Genomic DNA, 17,934 nt, shown 5'->3' with positions numbered 1-17,934 from the left:
GCTCTAAATGGGTGCGTTGCTTGTCCACTTTCGTGTCGAACTGTGCACGTATACACCGTGGTGCTATCACGAGGAGGGTTGCACCTGGACTTTGTACCATCGCTGCATCGGCAAATTGAAAGGTGTTCCGAACAAAAATTGGAACAACGCAGCAATGTGTTCAATATGTTTCGTGTGGCGTTGCAACAACAATGACCGGTACTGATGTGCCTCTGGTGCTTATTGCTGTTGTTGTTGTTGCACATTCGTTATGTCAGGAATTTCAGTGGTCGCGTTCTTTTCCAATTTATTTACCTTTTCGGTGGCTCTTCACTGTTGTTTGTTGCAATGTGTTGCAAATGCCACATTCACCAGAAATTCTAGATGACTTCAATGTTTGCTACAACAGTAAATTTGGTTTGGATAGTGAAAACAGAATAGCACCTTCACAACAACAAAAACTGCAATTAATTATTGCGCTGAAAGTTTCAGTGCATATCAAGTCTTCCCCTCCACCCAAATTCATTCATTCATTGGCAATCACCTTATCTTCGGGTTACCACAAAAGCTTAAAGTCCAATACAAATTTTTCAGAAGTAACTTTAAGGTTAAATTTCACTAAAACTAACGGAGAATTATTTTTCTCAAACTCGTCTAGAATTTTTAATTGAAATTAGAGAGCGTTTTGGAGCACTTATTCTTGGTAAGAAGTATCCATTATTTAACAGCGCGTGGGGATCGTCAAATATGCCCCATTAGGAGGAGGAGTGTCGGGTATTTTTGCACCGCACATAGACACTTCCCCTCAGCGCACGATGCACGAGAATGCGATATGTTGGCCAACGAATGGCTCATATATTTGCACACACATACACATATAACGGTACATGTTAATAATTGCTATGGACACAGCAAGAATATTGGCAGCCTGCCCCGCTACAACGAGCCCATATTTATATTTACCGTATACAAATGCGAATGCACTGATAAGAGCCGAACGAAGCGAAGACGAGGGCGAGGGCATCGCGTCTGTATGTACTTATATTAAGGCCACTCACACATCCATGGCGATGTGTAAATATTTAGGAGCTCCCCCGCTTATTGTCCACTTCATCATCTCTGCGACGCACACAAACGCATACACCGGAGCTGTGTTAGGATTCGACGTTGGTGAGAGGGAGGCGTTGACGCAGTATAAAACCGTGTGTCCTATATTAGCCTTTGTTTGCCTTGCAAGAAGAAAGTGAAACAAGTGTTTGTTCGAGAATGTGTGCAGAGCTCTACAGAATGAGTTGCATACTTTTAGGCACAGTTTAAACCCGACTTGATGTTGACACAATCTACTCGTTCTTTCGTCGATTCACTTTAAGAGCACTAAATACAGTCCAAGTGTATAATTTTCCCAAAAATTTAATTACAATAACGGTAAATAAAAGGCACGGCTGTGACTAAGGACAAACGCCGGCCAAAAAATAAGTTGTTAGTTTTGCTAAATTGAATAGTAATTTAAAGGGGATCATATAATCCACCAGCACCAGTGGAGAGCGATTAAAATAAACGCTTACAAAACGGTTAAATTACTTGTGCGGAAGATGCACGGGAGCCCTGCTCATATGTAAGCCAAGCCCCTTAACTCATACTAAAACACTCTGAGAGCAAGTAATTGCGCTCACACATTTAACATTTGTGTGACACACATTTTGCGGATTGCATTTTGTAGCTTTGCAGCTGCCGATTCTACCCCACATCGGGTGCCCTCTCTACCCTATTGCGCCACACAATGTCCCATTCTCCGCTCGCACACATTTCACTAATTTTCAATTTTCACCCCTTCTCCCCTCTTTGCCAGTCTTACAATGCTCTGTCACTTGAGCTGGGTCCCTCAGTCGGGCGTCGGGCGTTAGGCGCATGTCCTCGTGCCGCTCCGTGCCACATGAAATATTATCCATTTCAAGGATTAGACGTTATGCCATAAATTGACTCACTTGCATTTATGAGTCTTTCATTAGAATTAGTCACATTGCTGGTTACCCGCTTGCCAAGCCAACGAGCTCCACAACTGTGTTAGTGTGTTATGATAGTCGGTTGGCTTATTTTGTTGCCACACAGCAAAGGGAGGGTGTGCCGAAAAGGGGCGATGTGATGTTCTGTTTCGGTGTTTATGTGGTCAGTACGTCGGTCGGGAGGCAGACCTGTTCGGGTGGTGTGGTCAGATGCTAGTGACTGCTTACCCCAGAACGACTGCCGTATTGACCGTTCCTAGCACACATACAGATACGTTTGTGTGTGTGCGCCCATGTAGCATGTGGCATGTGGCATGCGAGGTTGATATCGAGCATAGCTTCAGCTGTTATTCTATTGCAATTCAGCTAGACTATCGGCCCGTTTTTCGAGAACGGGGAAAGAATAACGTTCGGGTTGAATAGTTGGCGCTTATGGCTTTTTTCTATTCTACTTCGTCGTATTCCCTCCCTGCCAAGCCATTGCTTATTTGATGTGCCAATGGAAAGTAATTACTTTTTCATTTCTTCATCGCCTTCGTCTCACTTCCCCCCTTCTGTAGGGTCGTATTGTTCTGCTGTCTCGGGTTAAGTGTAAAGTTTTAAAGTAAGCTTCTCCGTTCAGCGCGCGGAGGGGAAATATTTATATCCAAACTGGCACCGGTAGCGATTCCGCAGGGAGTGTCCCTACGTTCTGCTTTTGCTTACTCTATTCTGTCGTTTTATCGCAACTAATTACGTAATGACTCTGATTTTTTTTCACAAGTTACTTTGTGCTGAGTAAAAATGCCCGTTATAACATCCGCATGAGTCGATTAAACACTCGCGAAGAATTGTCGAACATAATTGATTGTACAGAAATTGACGCTCTCAACAAGGACTCCGCCTCGAAAATTTTTGTTTGATGAATCGGTGTCACCTTTGTGCACTCCACAGTTGTGGAACTGAAGAATGCTCTCATATTGTCATTTAGTACTATAAGAGTCATGACTCAGTCTTCAGGTGGTCAAGAACCTTCATCCTGATTTGGAAATATATCAGCACAATTGCGAAAAATAACCTTTCCTTAAAACTGGTTGCTCTGTGATCGCAAAATACACGCTCCCATTGCTTTACACCGGACTTCTTTAATATTTATGTGGGAGTGGAACCTGTGGGTAAAAGGTCCACACGTAGTGGCTGTTACTTTTAATTACAACCCTGCAAAGTTTAACGAAGACACAACGACACATACGACCATTTTTAATAAAATAAGTATAGTTGACGAGTAGAGTGAGTCGAGTGAAGACAGCGGCATCAACCGCTAGCACGATAGTGAAGACAGCGGCATCAACCGCTATGACGATAGTGAAGACAGCGGCATCAACTGCTTGTACGATATAATAATCAACAAATAGTGTGGTAATTATTATTGGATATAAATGAACTTTAATCTACATGTAACTAAAAATAAACGTGTAATCTACAATAATGTGTGTAATGAATTTAAATAAATATAAATCAAACGCATAATCTACAAATGTGGGCTCAGCCGAGATGTGAACGTATGTGAGCGGTGTCGGAAATTCGAAAATTTGTTAAATTAAAACAGTTTTGTTAAATTAAAACTAAAATGTGTAAAAACTAAAACTAAAACGTGTAAAATATCGTTATATACAAAGAAATTTGGAGAAAATGTGTATTATTCATACAAGTTGAATCTTGCAACAAACCACAGTTACAGTTGGCGTCGTAATTCAAATTTGTCAAAGGTCCAGAAAGTTCGAGAGAAGCAGAAAGAAGGAAAAGTGAGAAGGTGTGAAGCTGCAAAGATTGAAGTGACTGCGCCAATTAGAAAATGAGATGAAGGATAGACATATGAAGATGAGAGAGAATGTATCCGAGATGTGAACGTATGTGAGCGGTGTCGGAAATTCGGAAATTTGTTAAATTAAAACTGTTTTGTGTAAAAACTTAAACTAATACGTGTAAAAATATCGTTACATACAAGGAAATTTGGAGAAAATGTGTATTACATTAAAACTAAAATGTGCAAAAACTAAAAGTGATACATGCAAAAATCGTTCCAGACATGTTCAATCTTGCAACAAACGGCAGTTACAGTTGGCGTCATAATTCAAATTTGTCAATTCAAAGGTCCAGAAAGTTCGAGAGAACGAGAGAAGCAGAAAGACGGAAAAGTGAGAAGGTGTGAAGCTGCAAAGATTCAAGTGACTGCGCCAATTAGAAAATGAGATGAAGGAAAGACATAGGAAGATGAGAGAGAATGTATGTATGTAATTTGGTAGCACTGAATTAAGAACAAATGGACAGAAGCAAAAATTGGAAACGAAACATATGTTTGTATAAGTTGTTATAAGATTCCAATAATGGTAATGAAGTCCAATAAGAATTAGCTACATATGCATATGTGCTGTAAAAACTTATGAATGTTAATATTATTTTCTAATACATAATGTTATTTGCTACAACATTGTTATAAGATTCCAGTAATGAATTCCAAATAAGAATTAGCTACATATGCATATGTGCTGTAAAAACTTATGAATGTTAATATTATTTTCTAATACATAATGTTATTTGCTACAACATTGTTATAAGATTCCAGTAATGAATTCCAAATAAGAATTAGCTACATTTGCATATGTGCTGTAAAAACTTATGAATGTTAATATTATTTTCTAATACATAATGTTATTTGCTGATACATAGTATGTCCAGAGAACCAGTATAAATACTCTTAAAATGTTTACTTAAATTGAAATATTGTAACTTAAGCCTGAATTTGAAATCACTTAAGAATTTTTATTGATATAATATTGTTTATGAGATAAGTTGTATTTTAAGATTTTGTTTTTTGTAATCATAATCAACACACCAGGAAAAGACGATGGACGTACAAGATATTTTGAGTTTGACAGTGGTAGCTCTGAAGAACAAATTGAGGGAAGTTGGACTGAGTGTTCAAGGCAGGAAATGTGAATTAAGAGATAGGTTGCTCTTATATTTCGGACATGTGTTGGAGGATGAAGATGAAAGTGAAAGTGAAACACGTTCAGTGACAATGGTAGAGGCACCAACCTCTCACCAAGACAATGTAGTGTTTAATCCGCAGTTCACACTGAGGGATGTGGAAGGGAGTATTTCATTGTTTAGTGGTACGGATGAGCTAGGTGTTGATAAATGGTTAGAAGAATTTGAGGATAACGCGGTAACTTTAAATTGGAACAGTTTACAACGATTTGTGTTTGCAAAACAACTTCTTAGAGGGGCTGCTAAATTGTATGTACGTAGCCAGACGGGAATCAATAGTTTCAATTCGCTAAAATCGGCGTTGAGAAGTGAGTTCGGTGTAAAACCAACATCACTAGATATTCATCGCATGTTACAAAATCGTCGTAAGAAAAATAACGAAAGTCTTCGTGAATACTTGTACAATTTGATGGAAATTGCCAAGCCAGTTGGTTTAGATGACGAAAGTCTCATTTTGTACTTTATTGGAGGAATTCCTGATTCAAAATTAAATAAAACAGTTTTATATCAAGCACGAACAATACAAGAGCTCAAAGAGCAGTTAAGAGTATATGAGAGGGTACATGATTCTCGACAGCCTTCAAGCAAGGAGAAGTCATGGCATGGGGTGGCAACACCGGTAGAACCAAGGGTTCAAAGGAAGTGTTTCAAGTGTGGAAGTGAATCTCATTTGGCCAATGGTTGTGATAAGAATGAGAGGGTACATGATTCTCGACAGCCTTCAAGCAAGGAGAAGTCATGGCATGGGGTGGCAACACCGGTGGAACCAAGGGTTCAAAGGAAGTGTTTCAAGTGTGGAAGTGAATCTCATTTGGCCAATGGTTGTGATAAGATTAGGCAGATCAAATGTTTCAAGTGTGGACAGATGGGCCATCGTAAAATTGAATGCGATCGTAGAAACGACGTGCATGTTAATACAGAATCAAAACGCAATAGCGCTTTGACTGTCTGGAAGACAAGTGGCATCTTCAAACCAATGAAGATGGGTAATTTAGTGATCAGTGCTTTAATTGATACGGGTGCTGACGTGAGTTTAATGAGGTATGATATGTTTAAGCGTACAGGAATTTCGAAGCTTAGCGATAATCGTTCGATCCTGGGAGGCATTAAAGGCAGTGAAGTAAGTACACTAGGTACTTTTGAAATAAATATCGAAGTGGATGGGATTAATTTCACAGTGACTTTTCACGTTACTGGGCTGAATGACTTGCCATATGAAGTAATTCTGGGAAATGATATTTTAAAAAACGTAAATATTTTTTTTAGCGAAAAGGGCGCTAAGTTCGGCAGGAAAAGTCTCGAAAGTTTAAATGATAAAGAGAATTTAGGGATAAGACAAATTTGTCAAAGTAAAGACGGAAAAGATTTTGAATTGTTAAAGGAAAAGGAAGAAGAAAACAACGCAGGTGGTAGTAATTTGGCTTTAACTGAATTTGCTGCACTTTGCGTAGCAATGGAAGAGAAAGATAGCAACTCGATAATAGACCTTGATTTAGGACATTTGAAAATTGAGCAAGCAGATACAGTTTTAAAGATGGTGCACAGTTTTAAACCAGTAAAGCAGACACAGTCACCAGTACAAATGAAGATTTTGATAACAGATGACATTCCTGTTTACCAAACGCCAAGACGAGTTTCATGCGTTGATCAGAAGATAATCGATAATCAAATAGATAATTGGTTGAACGAAGGTATAATTCGACAAAGCAATTCTGAGTATGCTTCACCAGTTGTTTTGGTTTCAAAAAAAGACGGTACGAAACGACTCTGCTGTGACTTTAGAAAAATAAACGAGAAGATTATACGTGACAATTTTCCAATGGTACTTATAGACGACGTTTTGGAAAAGTTGCAAGGGGCTAGTGTGTTCACTACGCTGGATCTTGCAAACGGTTTTTTTCATGTTCCCGTGGATGAAGGATCAAAACGATACACATCTTTTGTAACATACGGAGGGCAATATGAGTTTAACTTCGTCCCATTTGGACTTTCTAATTCACCAGCCATATTTTGTCGATACATTTCATCAATATTCCGTGATTTGATACAGCAAGGTATTGTAGTTATTTATATGGATGACATTATCATACCCGGACAGACCATTGAGGAAAGCATTGAAAAATTAAGAACTGTTTTAACAAGGGCAGCAACATACGGACTGCGTATTAAATGGACCAAGTGTTTTTTCTTAAAAAAGAAAATCGAATTTTTAGGATATGTAATCGAGAACGGTAGTATCAGGCCCTCTGAAGGGAAGGTAAAGGCCGTGCAACAGTTTCCTTTGCCGCGAGATAAAAAGGGACTGCAACGGTATTTAGGATTAACATCTTATTTTAGAAGATTCATTGAGGGATATGCATCGATAGCGAAGCCACTAAGCGACATGTTAAGAAAGGATGCGAAATATCATATAGGAGAGCAGCAACTGTTAGCGTTTCAACAATTAAAATTAGCTTTAATGAAAGCTCCGGTATTACAGATTTACGATCCAAAGGCTCAAACGGAGATACACACAGATGCTTCAATGTATGGATATGGTGCCGTGTTACTGCAGAAAAACTCGGATGATCAGCAGTTTCATCCTGTACAGTTCATGAGTAAGAAAACTACTCCAGCAGAGGAGAAATACAACTCCTATGAACTCGAAGTGTTAGCAATTATTCAGGCATTAAAGAAATGGCGTGTGTATGTGCTAGGTCAGAAATTCCGAATTGTAACCGACTGCAATGCATTTACGATGACTATTAAAAAACGTGACGTACCATTACGAGTAGCTCGTTGGGCTATGTACTTACAAGACTTCGACTATGTCATCGAACATAGGAAAAATTCAAGAATGCGACATGTTGATGCTTTAAGTCGTGTGGCATGCATGATAATTGAAGATTCGGTCGCGCATCGCTTAAGGGAAGCTCAAAAATCTGATGAGTGGATCAGGGCGATTATTCAAGTCTTAGGAAAATGTGAATACGAAGATTTCTTTATGCGAAACGGGTTAGTATATAAAGACCACGTTAACGAGTTGGTGGTAGTACCAGAAGCAATGGAAGATGAAATAATCAGCATTGCACACCGGCAAGGGCATTTATCCGCTAAAAAAACGCAAGAGTATTTAGAGAAATCGTTTTATATTCCAAAAATTTCGACAAAAGTAGGTAAAGTTGTAAAAAATTGCGTTGAATGCATCATCATTAACACAAAGGCAGGCAAAAAAGAAGGTTTCCTCTCACCGATAGACAAAGAAGATAGACCATTACAAACTTATCATATAGATCATGTAGGACCACTAGAGGTTACTAATAAAAAATATCAACATTTATTAGTAGTAGTAGATGCTTTTTCAAAATTTGTGTGGCTTTATCCCACTAAAAGCACGGACGCGAATTCCGTAGTTGATAGATTAACAAAACAATCGGCAGTTTTCGGTAATCCTAAGAGAATAGTAACGGACAGAGGATCTGCTTTCACGTCGAACATTTTCCATAATTATTGTACAGAACAAAACATACAACATTTGACTATTTCCACAGGCGTTCCTCGGGGAAATGGTCAAGTGGAACGGATGCACCGTATATTGGTTCCAATGTTAGCTAAACTATGTCATGATAATCCTGCTTGTTGGTATAAATATGTTGAAAAAGTTCAAAGAATCATTAATAATACACCTCCAAGAAGTACTAAGTTATCGCCATTCAAAATACTTACTGGTTTGGAAATGAGGCAATGTGAAGACATAGAAATTAAAAGTTTACTTGAAGATTGCATAATGAAAGAATTAGGCGACGAACGCGATAACATTCGAAAACTAGCTCAAGAAAATATTTGTAAGATACAAGAAGAAAACAAACAAACATTTAATTCAAAGCGTAAAGCAGAAGTCATATATAAGGTAGGCGACTTAGTAGCTATAAAACGGACACAATATGGACCAAATTTAAAATTAAAACAAAAATATTTCGGACCGTACGAGGTAAAAGTGGTAAAGCCTCACGGCAGGTATGAAGTTCAAAAGGTGGGCGAAAACGAAGGGCCACGAAACACTGTTACGGTAGCAGAATACATGAAGTCATTCGGGGCGAATGACGGTGCAGGACGGCCGATTGTGGGAGTGGAACCTGTGGGTAAAAGGTCCACACGTAGTGGCTGTTACTTTTAATTACAACCCTGCAAAGTTTAACGAAGACACAACGACACATACGACCATTTTTAATAAAATAAGTATAGTTGACGAGTAGAGTGAGTCGAGTGAAGACAGCGGCATCAACCGCTAGCACGATAGTGAAGACAGCGGCATCAACCGCTATGACGATAGTGAAGACAGCGGCATCAACTGCTTGTACGATATAATAATCAACAAATAGTGTGGTAATTATTATTGGATATAAATGAACTTTAATCTACATGTAACTAAAAATAAACGTGTAATCTACAATAATGTGTGTAATGAATTTAAATAAATATAAATCAAACGCATAATCTACAAAGAGTACCAAAGTACTCCAGATCAAAAGGCATGAACTTCTGTTTCGTCAATGTCTCCCTTTTTCTTAGCAAATCTTTACTTCTCTCCTTCTCATTCACGCTCATAATCGAAAGACACTATTCCCATGTCTTGTATCTAAGCGAAAGTCTCAGTTTTATGGCAATAATAACAAAACGGCATAACTGTACCACACGCACGCCTCCGTTTATAGCTGGTGTAGCTGCGTCCAATAAAATGCTGCAAGTAAACAAAAAATTACGGCGTTGAAATGGCTTGCGGATCTATGGACTTACCAGCTCGTATGCACAAACACAGGCGCAAGGGTGACCAGGGCGACCGAGCAGCATATTGTAGCATATGTTGAGGCGTGTTACACATTTTTAATGCAGTGAAGCGTTAGCGGTAAAATAACTATTTAAGTGTGCTAGTGCATGAAAATAAGCAAGTTTTATTACGAAAAGACGACGATACAATAACGCTTATATGCACACACACATGCATACGTACACTTTTGTTACTACTTAAAGATATGTGTGCTCACACCAAGCCCCTGTAGATGAAAAACGCAGAAGTGCCAGCCACAGAGAGCTCCCGTGCCACAGCGCCACAAAGCATGATGATTTGTCGTCGAAGCTGAGGTGCTGCGGTAAGACGACGGCGGCGATGGGAGCTCGGCTAACTCGGCTAACCCAAAACGCGTTAAATGAAATTGCCCTGAAAGAACGACATGATTAAGCTCGAGTGAGCGCCGAATGTGATTTGATCAAAGCGAAAGAAATTTTGGTGTACACAGTCATAAGCTTGTTGCCGCACTAAGCAAACAATTGAGTTAAGACTCCGGGAAAAATTACGATATCTAAAAGGCTCGAAGTATCAGAACTCGAACGCAACTACCAGCTGAACTATCGCTGCGACGCCGAGGGCAAGGCGTAAGGGTAACGAGTACACGTCTAATGCGATTACATGCCGTACATGTGTGAGTGAGCAATATTGTACATTTTATTACTGCAACAACAAGCGACGTGCGGTCGTCAAATGGATGGGCTGACTCGATGAGTGTGTGGAAGCGACTGAAACGCGCGTTGTTGTTGGCATTGTTCGATGTAAGCGCGCTCAAGTGGATGAATTTCGTAACGTTACTGCGCTGTTCACGGTGTTGTTGCTTCACTTATTTATATCTGCAAACATTCGCCGCACACACAATCACCGTTAAGAGCTTATAGGGGGGAGGAGGCGTCGTTTATGCGCCCGCCAATAAGATATTTATAAATGCAAAAAATTACTGCTTTTTCATGCTCGTAAAAAAGCGGAAAGTTTGTAGTCCCCAACGATGTTTTTGTTTAATGTTTTTGCTTTTTTGTTTTTTTTTGTTTTTGCTTTTTTGTTTTTTTTTTTTGTTTTTGGCAACGCCTTCATATTAGGCTTTATATTAGCAAAGAGCTCTTCAAACATTGTGGATGTGTACATGAAACTTATCGTAGGACTACCATTTTCTAACAGGAAAAACGTTTGAAATAGTTTCCAACTTTTCAGCTGCATGTTTTCAAATCTAAACTATTTTTAAATCAAAAAACAAAAACAAAAGTCCGTGTGCCATATATTAGTGGAGGTCGCTCCCTCACACACATGAAATGGCACACTGACTCTGTAAATACTTCCATTATATGCATACATACAATTATTTAATTATATTCGAATAAGACGGTCCCAAAAACCGAAATCACTTTAAACATCGATTGAGTAGAGAATTTATTGTATTCCGTACCTGTTTCAACAGTACTCTTGGCACTTTTACTTTCACATTAAATCGATATAAACTAGTTTTATTGTACTCTCGAACTCTTTTAAGTTTAAGATTAAGTTAAGTTCTGCATCAAATGCCATGCATTTCACAACTTAGGAACCGAAGACTTTTACATTTCGAAATTTTATTCAATTTCTTTCGATTATGATCAATATTACTATGTTTGGCGATTTTACCATTACCGTTATTCACCACCAAATTATCATTGACAATCCTCACAGTTCACTAGTTTCTCATGATTTTCAACTATGTACTCCTCATCGTAACTATTTGAAGACCACTGTTCATCAGAAATTACAGCATCCGCCTTATTCTTTGTCATACCCCCGAAATCACACATATGAATACCGTTATTCGCCGTTATGTTTTCAACCACTACTACACAATCATCACATTAACCACGCATTTGATTTCTAACTTCTCTAATTGTGCCTTGTTCTATTCCCCACCAACCCGCTCGATCTGTTGCACATGTGCAGTCGGGTGTCGGTAATGCGTGGACAGGTCATTACGCCGCAAGGACTGGGCATTGTTGGCATTCGGGTCTCGGTCGATCGGGATTCGAGGTTTGGATTCACTCTCACGCGTCAAGGAGGATGGTGAGTACCTTATAAATAAATATCTAGTAAATATAATAGTATAGGTTAGCAATAAGTAGTGCCACAGTCGTATACCCCCGCCCAGAAGTTTACGTGTTATATTGATTTTTAGAGCTCAAGTGAAAAGCTGCCTTAAATGAGGAAACTTTGTGGCACAGCCCAAACTCCGACAGTTTCAATGGCTTCCTTTGTGATATCTGTCGTTACCTATGGAAATCGCCTAATTGGAGTGACAGCAACAGGCTCAAAAAGTTCAGGCGGCAACACAGAATGAGCCAAATCGAATACATTTTAAAGGAAGTCAAAGATATCATAGCAACGCACACACACATGGGACCCCCGGTTCATTGGCACAAGGCACTTTCTTCGGAAAGTTGAATATTTAATTGGAAATCCGCTTAGAGATATTAAATATATTTGCATACAATTTCCGTAAAATTTCCATACCGACAACAACAACAACTGCGCCGTAGCGGAATGAAACAGCAAATCGGAATATTTCCGCATAAGCAAACAAATACAAAGCACAAAAGAACGAAACGCCGACAACAACACAAACCTACAAATACAAACGAACGAACGAACGAATGAAAGAATAGGTGCAGAAAGAATGGAATTTTAAAGGCATACAAATATTTTAATTTAATCCCATTTAAATTGTGAGTCGAAAACAATGAGGACGCAGTCTCTTCGTGGCATGGCATCGCCTTATCAGTTGGGTGAAAACAGCGAAGGAAAAACAACAGCTGCGGCCTATGACAGTAGTTACTGTCCACCAGATGAACTGCTCGTCGCAGGGACAACTTCGCACTGCCGCGGTTTTCTTGCCCTTAGTGGCGGTCATTAGACGCTTCACACAAACGGGCCTTCGTCGAAAGCCACAACTACCGCTCGCTGTGCTTCGCCTAGTCCACCCGCAGAGAGTGTTTTTCGAAAACTAATTAAATTAAATTTGCAACGCATGAACAATTTTTAATTCTGATAATTTTTACGAGTGAACGAACGCCCGCTGGAGGCTGGAGCTGGAGCGGCACTTCGTTGACAACGTGGTCGGGACAACGGCGGTAGGACACGAGCTAAGGACATCGCCAAAGCTTAAAGCCACCAAGTAATAACGGAGAAGCAAGTGTATCCAGTGCGAGCAGTGAGCAGTCTTTATAAGAGAATAGTGGACAGTTGATAAATATGTGAGAATGGGAAATGTACTGCGAGACTCGATAATGCTGTGCAATATAGCATAAACATGAACTTCGACTGTTTTAAGGATTTAGCAATTAGATTCATAAATATGTATGATCGTAGACAACAGAGCTCATAAAAGTGATTCACGAAGCAAGTTAAGCACGTCAGCGAAGTAGCAGGCTTCAGTTTATAGTGTCAGCTGAGTTGCATATTCCAATTATTGCGATTTAATACTCAAACTGACTCCTTTGTGGTCATATAGTCGCATGTAAAGCGGACGGACATGCGGACGCAATAAAAGTATTACTAATGCAACGCCCTCTCGTTCAGGCGCTTTTCATTGCTATGAGGCTTTGCTAAGCGACGCTTTAATGCGTACCTGCCATCACTCTTCATACGGTGCTGCCGCCCTCCCCACTCATTGTCATATAACTTTTCATTAGCTCAGTGCCTTAATTCGCCACGTCCAATGTAGCAGCAGTAATGCCATGTTATTTATTTATGCGCAGCCTCTTTTGTCCTATATTGTTATTATTATTAGCTGGCTTCATTGCCCTGCTTCACCTGTTGCCCACACCAAGGCGACTCTGCTGCTGTGCCATTACTAGGCGGCTGTAAACTCTCACAACAATGCCACTCGGAACAGGAAAAATGGGAAAACTATCTCCCGCTACACCGTTATAGAAGTAATAATGTCCAAACTGGGAATAAAATATGCCCCACACAATAGTGCAAGCTCAAACACTGCGGTAAATCCAAAAGTCTGGAGGTAGTTCCCCATAAAGTCTCATCTCATGGACGCAGCTTATGTAACATTACTGAAAGTATCAGTTGAAATTAAATAATATTTTTCTTCGTACCCCGACATATTTTTAAAGAGAATTTAAAATAAAAAGAGCCTATGGAAAGAGTCCGAAACAGGGACTTTGTATATAAATTCGGCGCAATTCGAAATATGACCGTCATAATTAAAGGTGGTCCATTGCAGATTCATCAGTTAAGTACGAGAAAAAAATCCCTGAATTGAGGCTGATTATAAATCAAAAATGAAACAAATTGCTCTTAAACTATGGAATTCCATTTTTTATTCTCGACGAATGTGTTTTATGTTGACTGCCACATACTTCCATGTAATGCCATTGCTCGGTCATTATCGGTGATGCTGAGGACGGGGTTGAGGGCGCACGCCTCATCGGCCCCTAATATTTGGGTCAATTGCAAATTAAGCATACAAGTTTTTCAACAACAGCAACAACAAATAATAAATGCAATTCAATTTGCAAGTGTTGTTGCAATTATGTTGCCGTTGTAATGGCTGTTGGCCATGTTAATGCAACGCTTTGCAAATCAACGCAATTTTAATGAAAACGCGCTCGCACTCGTGAGCGCTAGTGTGTGAAAGCAAAATGCGGCTTATAACTGTAATTGAAAGTGTGTTGTTTGTTGAGTGCGAAATGTGAATTGCGCTGCAATTTATTTCTGTTTTAAAACACAACACCCATTACAACGACAACAACAACAACAACAACAACAATTAAGAGCAGATCTATAATTGCAAATGGCAATCAGCCATAAATTTAAGCAACGGCCTTTTGCGAGCGCACTGTGACGGGGATGTGGCGGTGTTGTGGCCGCGATCCTCATTTGCGCTGCGCCAACACATTTTGATATTTTGCGGGTTAATCGAAAATCAATAACTCACGACTGGTTAAACACGGGTTTATGGGCAAATACAAGTGGGCAAGTGGATTGGAAATTCCGGAATTGTCGTGGCACTCAAAGTAGATATCCATATCAAGGTCTGTGCCTTTCAAGATCTCATCTGCTCTTCATCGAAAGTCCTCCAAATATCTGGCTGAAGCTGGGGCTCTTCTAGGTGTATTCAATGCAAAAGCGATGCAAACGAACTCAAAACACCGCCGCCATAAATAGAGTGCATAAGTACAGTTAGGTCCGTGTTAGAAAAATGCGAATTTGGTTGGCCGAAATACGCCGAAAACAAAGCTAAAGCAGTAATAACAAGAATGACAGTTTTATTGCCTCAGGAACCGAGCACCAGAATGTGAAAGTGCAGTTAGCAGCAGACACACACGGCCAAATGCAACTGCAGGGGCTAACGGCACCGTTAACCGGAAATGAACAGGTGGTGGCGTGAAAAGCATTCAAGCCGGCACAGCGGGGGTGTGGTGGCGAAAACAAACCCATGCCTCGGCATGTGCGTCTGTTGTTTCACTGCGGCGATTGTCGGAATTGTTTTGCTGCTGGCGGATCTTCCCTCTTGCGTCCGTGTTGTTTTGCGTCTAATTAAATAGCTTTTAGCGGAAAATTAATTCAGCCATTTCCGCTGCAATGCAACTGCGCCAACATCAGCGGCATCAATTAAGCCGAAAACACAACAGCGAACGATAACCTCCCGCCAACGCGCAACACAAAATTTCACTTTGCCTGCAAACAACAACAACAGAAAGCATTGTATTCGAGGGAAAAATAGTTGGGGAATTTGATTTAACTGAAAGCTGTTTCGCACCGTTGTTACGAACGAATATTTCCAAATCACGCGAAGCCTGGCTCGGAAGGACCTGCACCAAATTTGGGTGATATTTAAAAAAGCTCACATATTCTGTATTATTCAGTATGATCGACTCTCCTTGAGTAAACAAAAAAATTGAAAGCCATCGGTGCATCAATTCTTTTAAACTCACATGTATATATTTATGAAATTACTTTCGATTGAAGAGCAATCGCCTTTGACGGAATATATTCCTTTCTACCGATAATACCGCTTCAAGTACATCTGACTGAGTTCACCCCGTCTCATGTGTATGTGCGCTGCCAAGCACTGAGCGATTGCGATTACTTGTCCGAGCAGCCATTTTCAAGATGGAAAATCAAAACCACAATAATGTAGCGTACACCGCCAGCTCAACCCCAAACATACACGTTCACTATATGAGCGTGTGCACGCCCACACACATCCTCAGTTGACGGCGCAGCATAGATAAACTCTCGTCGACATTGTCGCTTGCCGAGAGAGATACAACCACTAAAGCAACAATCTTAATAACAGCGACCGCGGTCAAACTAAGGACACAACCGCACTGGGGAGTGTAGCGGCGGGGCAGGGGCAGATAAAAGGTTGGTGGCCGGAAAATGTCGCAACGAAATTGGATTTTGCACAATGCGGAGAAAACCCATGAAAAATAATATAAAAGTAGTGAATAAGAGCGCCACCAGCACACGCGGCAGGACGGAGGCGAATTTCATATGCGGCCAAGCGGTTGTATTGTCGCTTCGAAGCGAAATAACATCGTGTAATATGTGCGCTTTGTTCGAAAATGAAAAATGTCCTTCAAGCAGGACATGTGAAGATGCTTCGCAATACAATAGTGCACGCACAACCACACTTCCCTGTCATTAATGTGTGTATGTGTGAATTCGCATGTGCTCTCGGCGATTATCGTTTGTGGCCGCTGCCACATCAAAGCACGGTCCGCTGAATGACGCTGCAAATGGCGAAATGAAGGCGGACCCTCTCAACATCGACTAAGAATCGCCGAAGATGCGCCGATGAATATCCGGCTGAAACACCTACTTCTTTCATAAATCTATTGTCAAAAGATTTGAAGACATCTCCTTAAGTAAGCCCTCCAATATATATAATTGCAATGTTGCACGCCGCTTTCATCGGACAGTAATTTTCTTTAAAGTATCGATTCAAAAATATTTTCAGAATTTGGTTAGCTTATTTGAATGTAAACACAGGCCTGATCTTCTTGCTGGGAGGGGTGGAGTTCTTTAAAATCTATCTGAATATATTGTGGCTTGCTTGACGTCTCGCCATTGAGTGCGTGCCACTTTACAATTTTATGTCGAATTTCAGGCTTATTAATAAACTTCATTGAATAGGTTCGATGTGCTCGTGAACGGTGGAGGTGCGGTGACGCTGCAGTTCCAACGCTCTCCCTTCAGGCCTCTCACGCGCACTGTCTTCGTGCCGTGGAATCGGATTGTGGTGTTGCCACCGGTGCAGATGCAGCTCAGCGACGATGACGAAAGCAACGGTCGCAGCGTAAAGTAAGTTGGCTCTATATGATTGCTTCAGCTGTTGTTTAACTAATTAAATCGCCCGGATCAAATTTTAATCATTACAAAATTCTCATTTGCTATTTTTATAGAGTGGCCCCAATGAACCCGGCATTGACCTTCCTCAACTCCATACTCTATCACTTCGCTGACGAGCAGGCGGATGTGAGCAAAATATGCGTGGAGCACGACCACGAGGAGCTGAAACCTCAATTAATTAGCACCTGGATGCCGAACGGCGTTGGCGCTATGCCCGGCAAGCGCGTCATATTTGCCGAGACGCAGGTGAGTAGAAGTAGCAGTAACCAAGTGAAATGCCATTTTCTTGGCGCTCCTTTGACCCCTTCATCTGCTTGCGACTATGTGCGCGGTTATCCTGGCCAAACCACTTTAGGTAGTATTTTCTGCTCTAACTTAATTAGTCAGTGGCGGTGGTACTTGCAACACTCTCCCGTTGCATTTGCTGTATCGCGGCTATCCAAATTGGCTGCCTGGGTATCCATTCCAATCTCCGTTCACGGTTCATTGACTATGTTTCACCTTTGTTCGCCGTGGCCACTGCAACACAACACAGCAGCGTGCCACATTTCGAATCTCCTACACCCCTACCTTCACTGCCACCGTCATCCTAGTATACGAGTATTTGATTACATTTTAAGTTTTCTCCACTTAAAGTCACTCACGTGCTTTCCTTAGCGAATAGAGAGAAAACAATATGAAAATTATGAACGCTGCAGTTGCCCAGCAGCGTCGGAAGGGGAGAAGAGAGGA

General features: G+C 40.6%; 1 protein-coding gene across 4 annotated transcripts in view; it reads left to right on the top strand.

Moving 5' to 3' along the window:
- Window positions 1-17,934, top strand: part of LOC105212812 (teneurin-a) — a 224,497-nt gene that overhangs the window by 185,357 nt on the left and 21,206 nt on the right. For all 4 annotated transcript variants that reach the window (XM_011185098.3, XM_011185099.3, XM_011185101.3 and 1 more), the window contains 3 exons: window positions 11,779-11,898; window positions 16,987-17,154; window positions 17,256-17,448. In XM_011185098.3, coding sequence (XP_011183400.2) covers window positions 11,779-11,898; window positions 16,987-17,154; window positions 17,256-17,448 — 481 coding nt within the window. The remainder of the gene's footprint in view (window positions 1-11,778; window positions 11,899-16,986; window positions 17,155-17,255; window positions 17,449-17,934) is intronic.

Source organism: Zeugodacus cucurbitae, chromosome 5 (assembly GCF_028554725.1).
Source record: "Zeugodacus cucurbitae isolate PBARC_wt_2022May chromosome 5, idZeuCucr1.2, whole genome shotgun sequence".
Taxonomy (NCBI): Eukaryota; Metazoa; Arthropoda; class Insecta; order Diptera; family Tephritidae; genus Zeugodacus; species Zeugodacus cucurbitae.
This window is presented reverse-complemented; position numbering and strand designations above follow the sequence as displayed.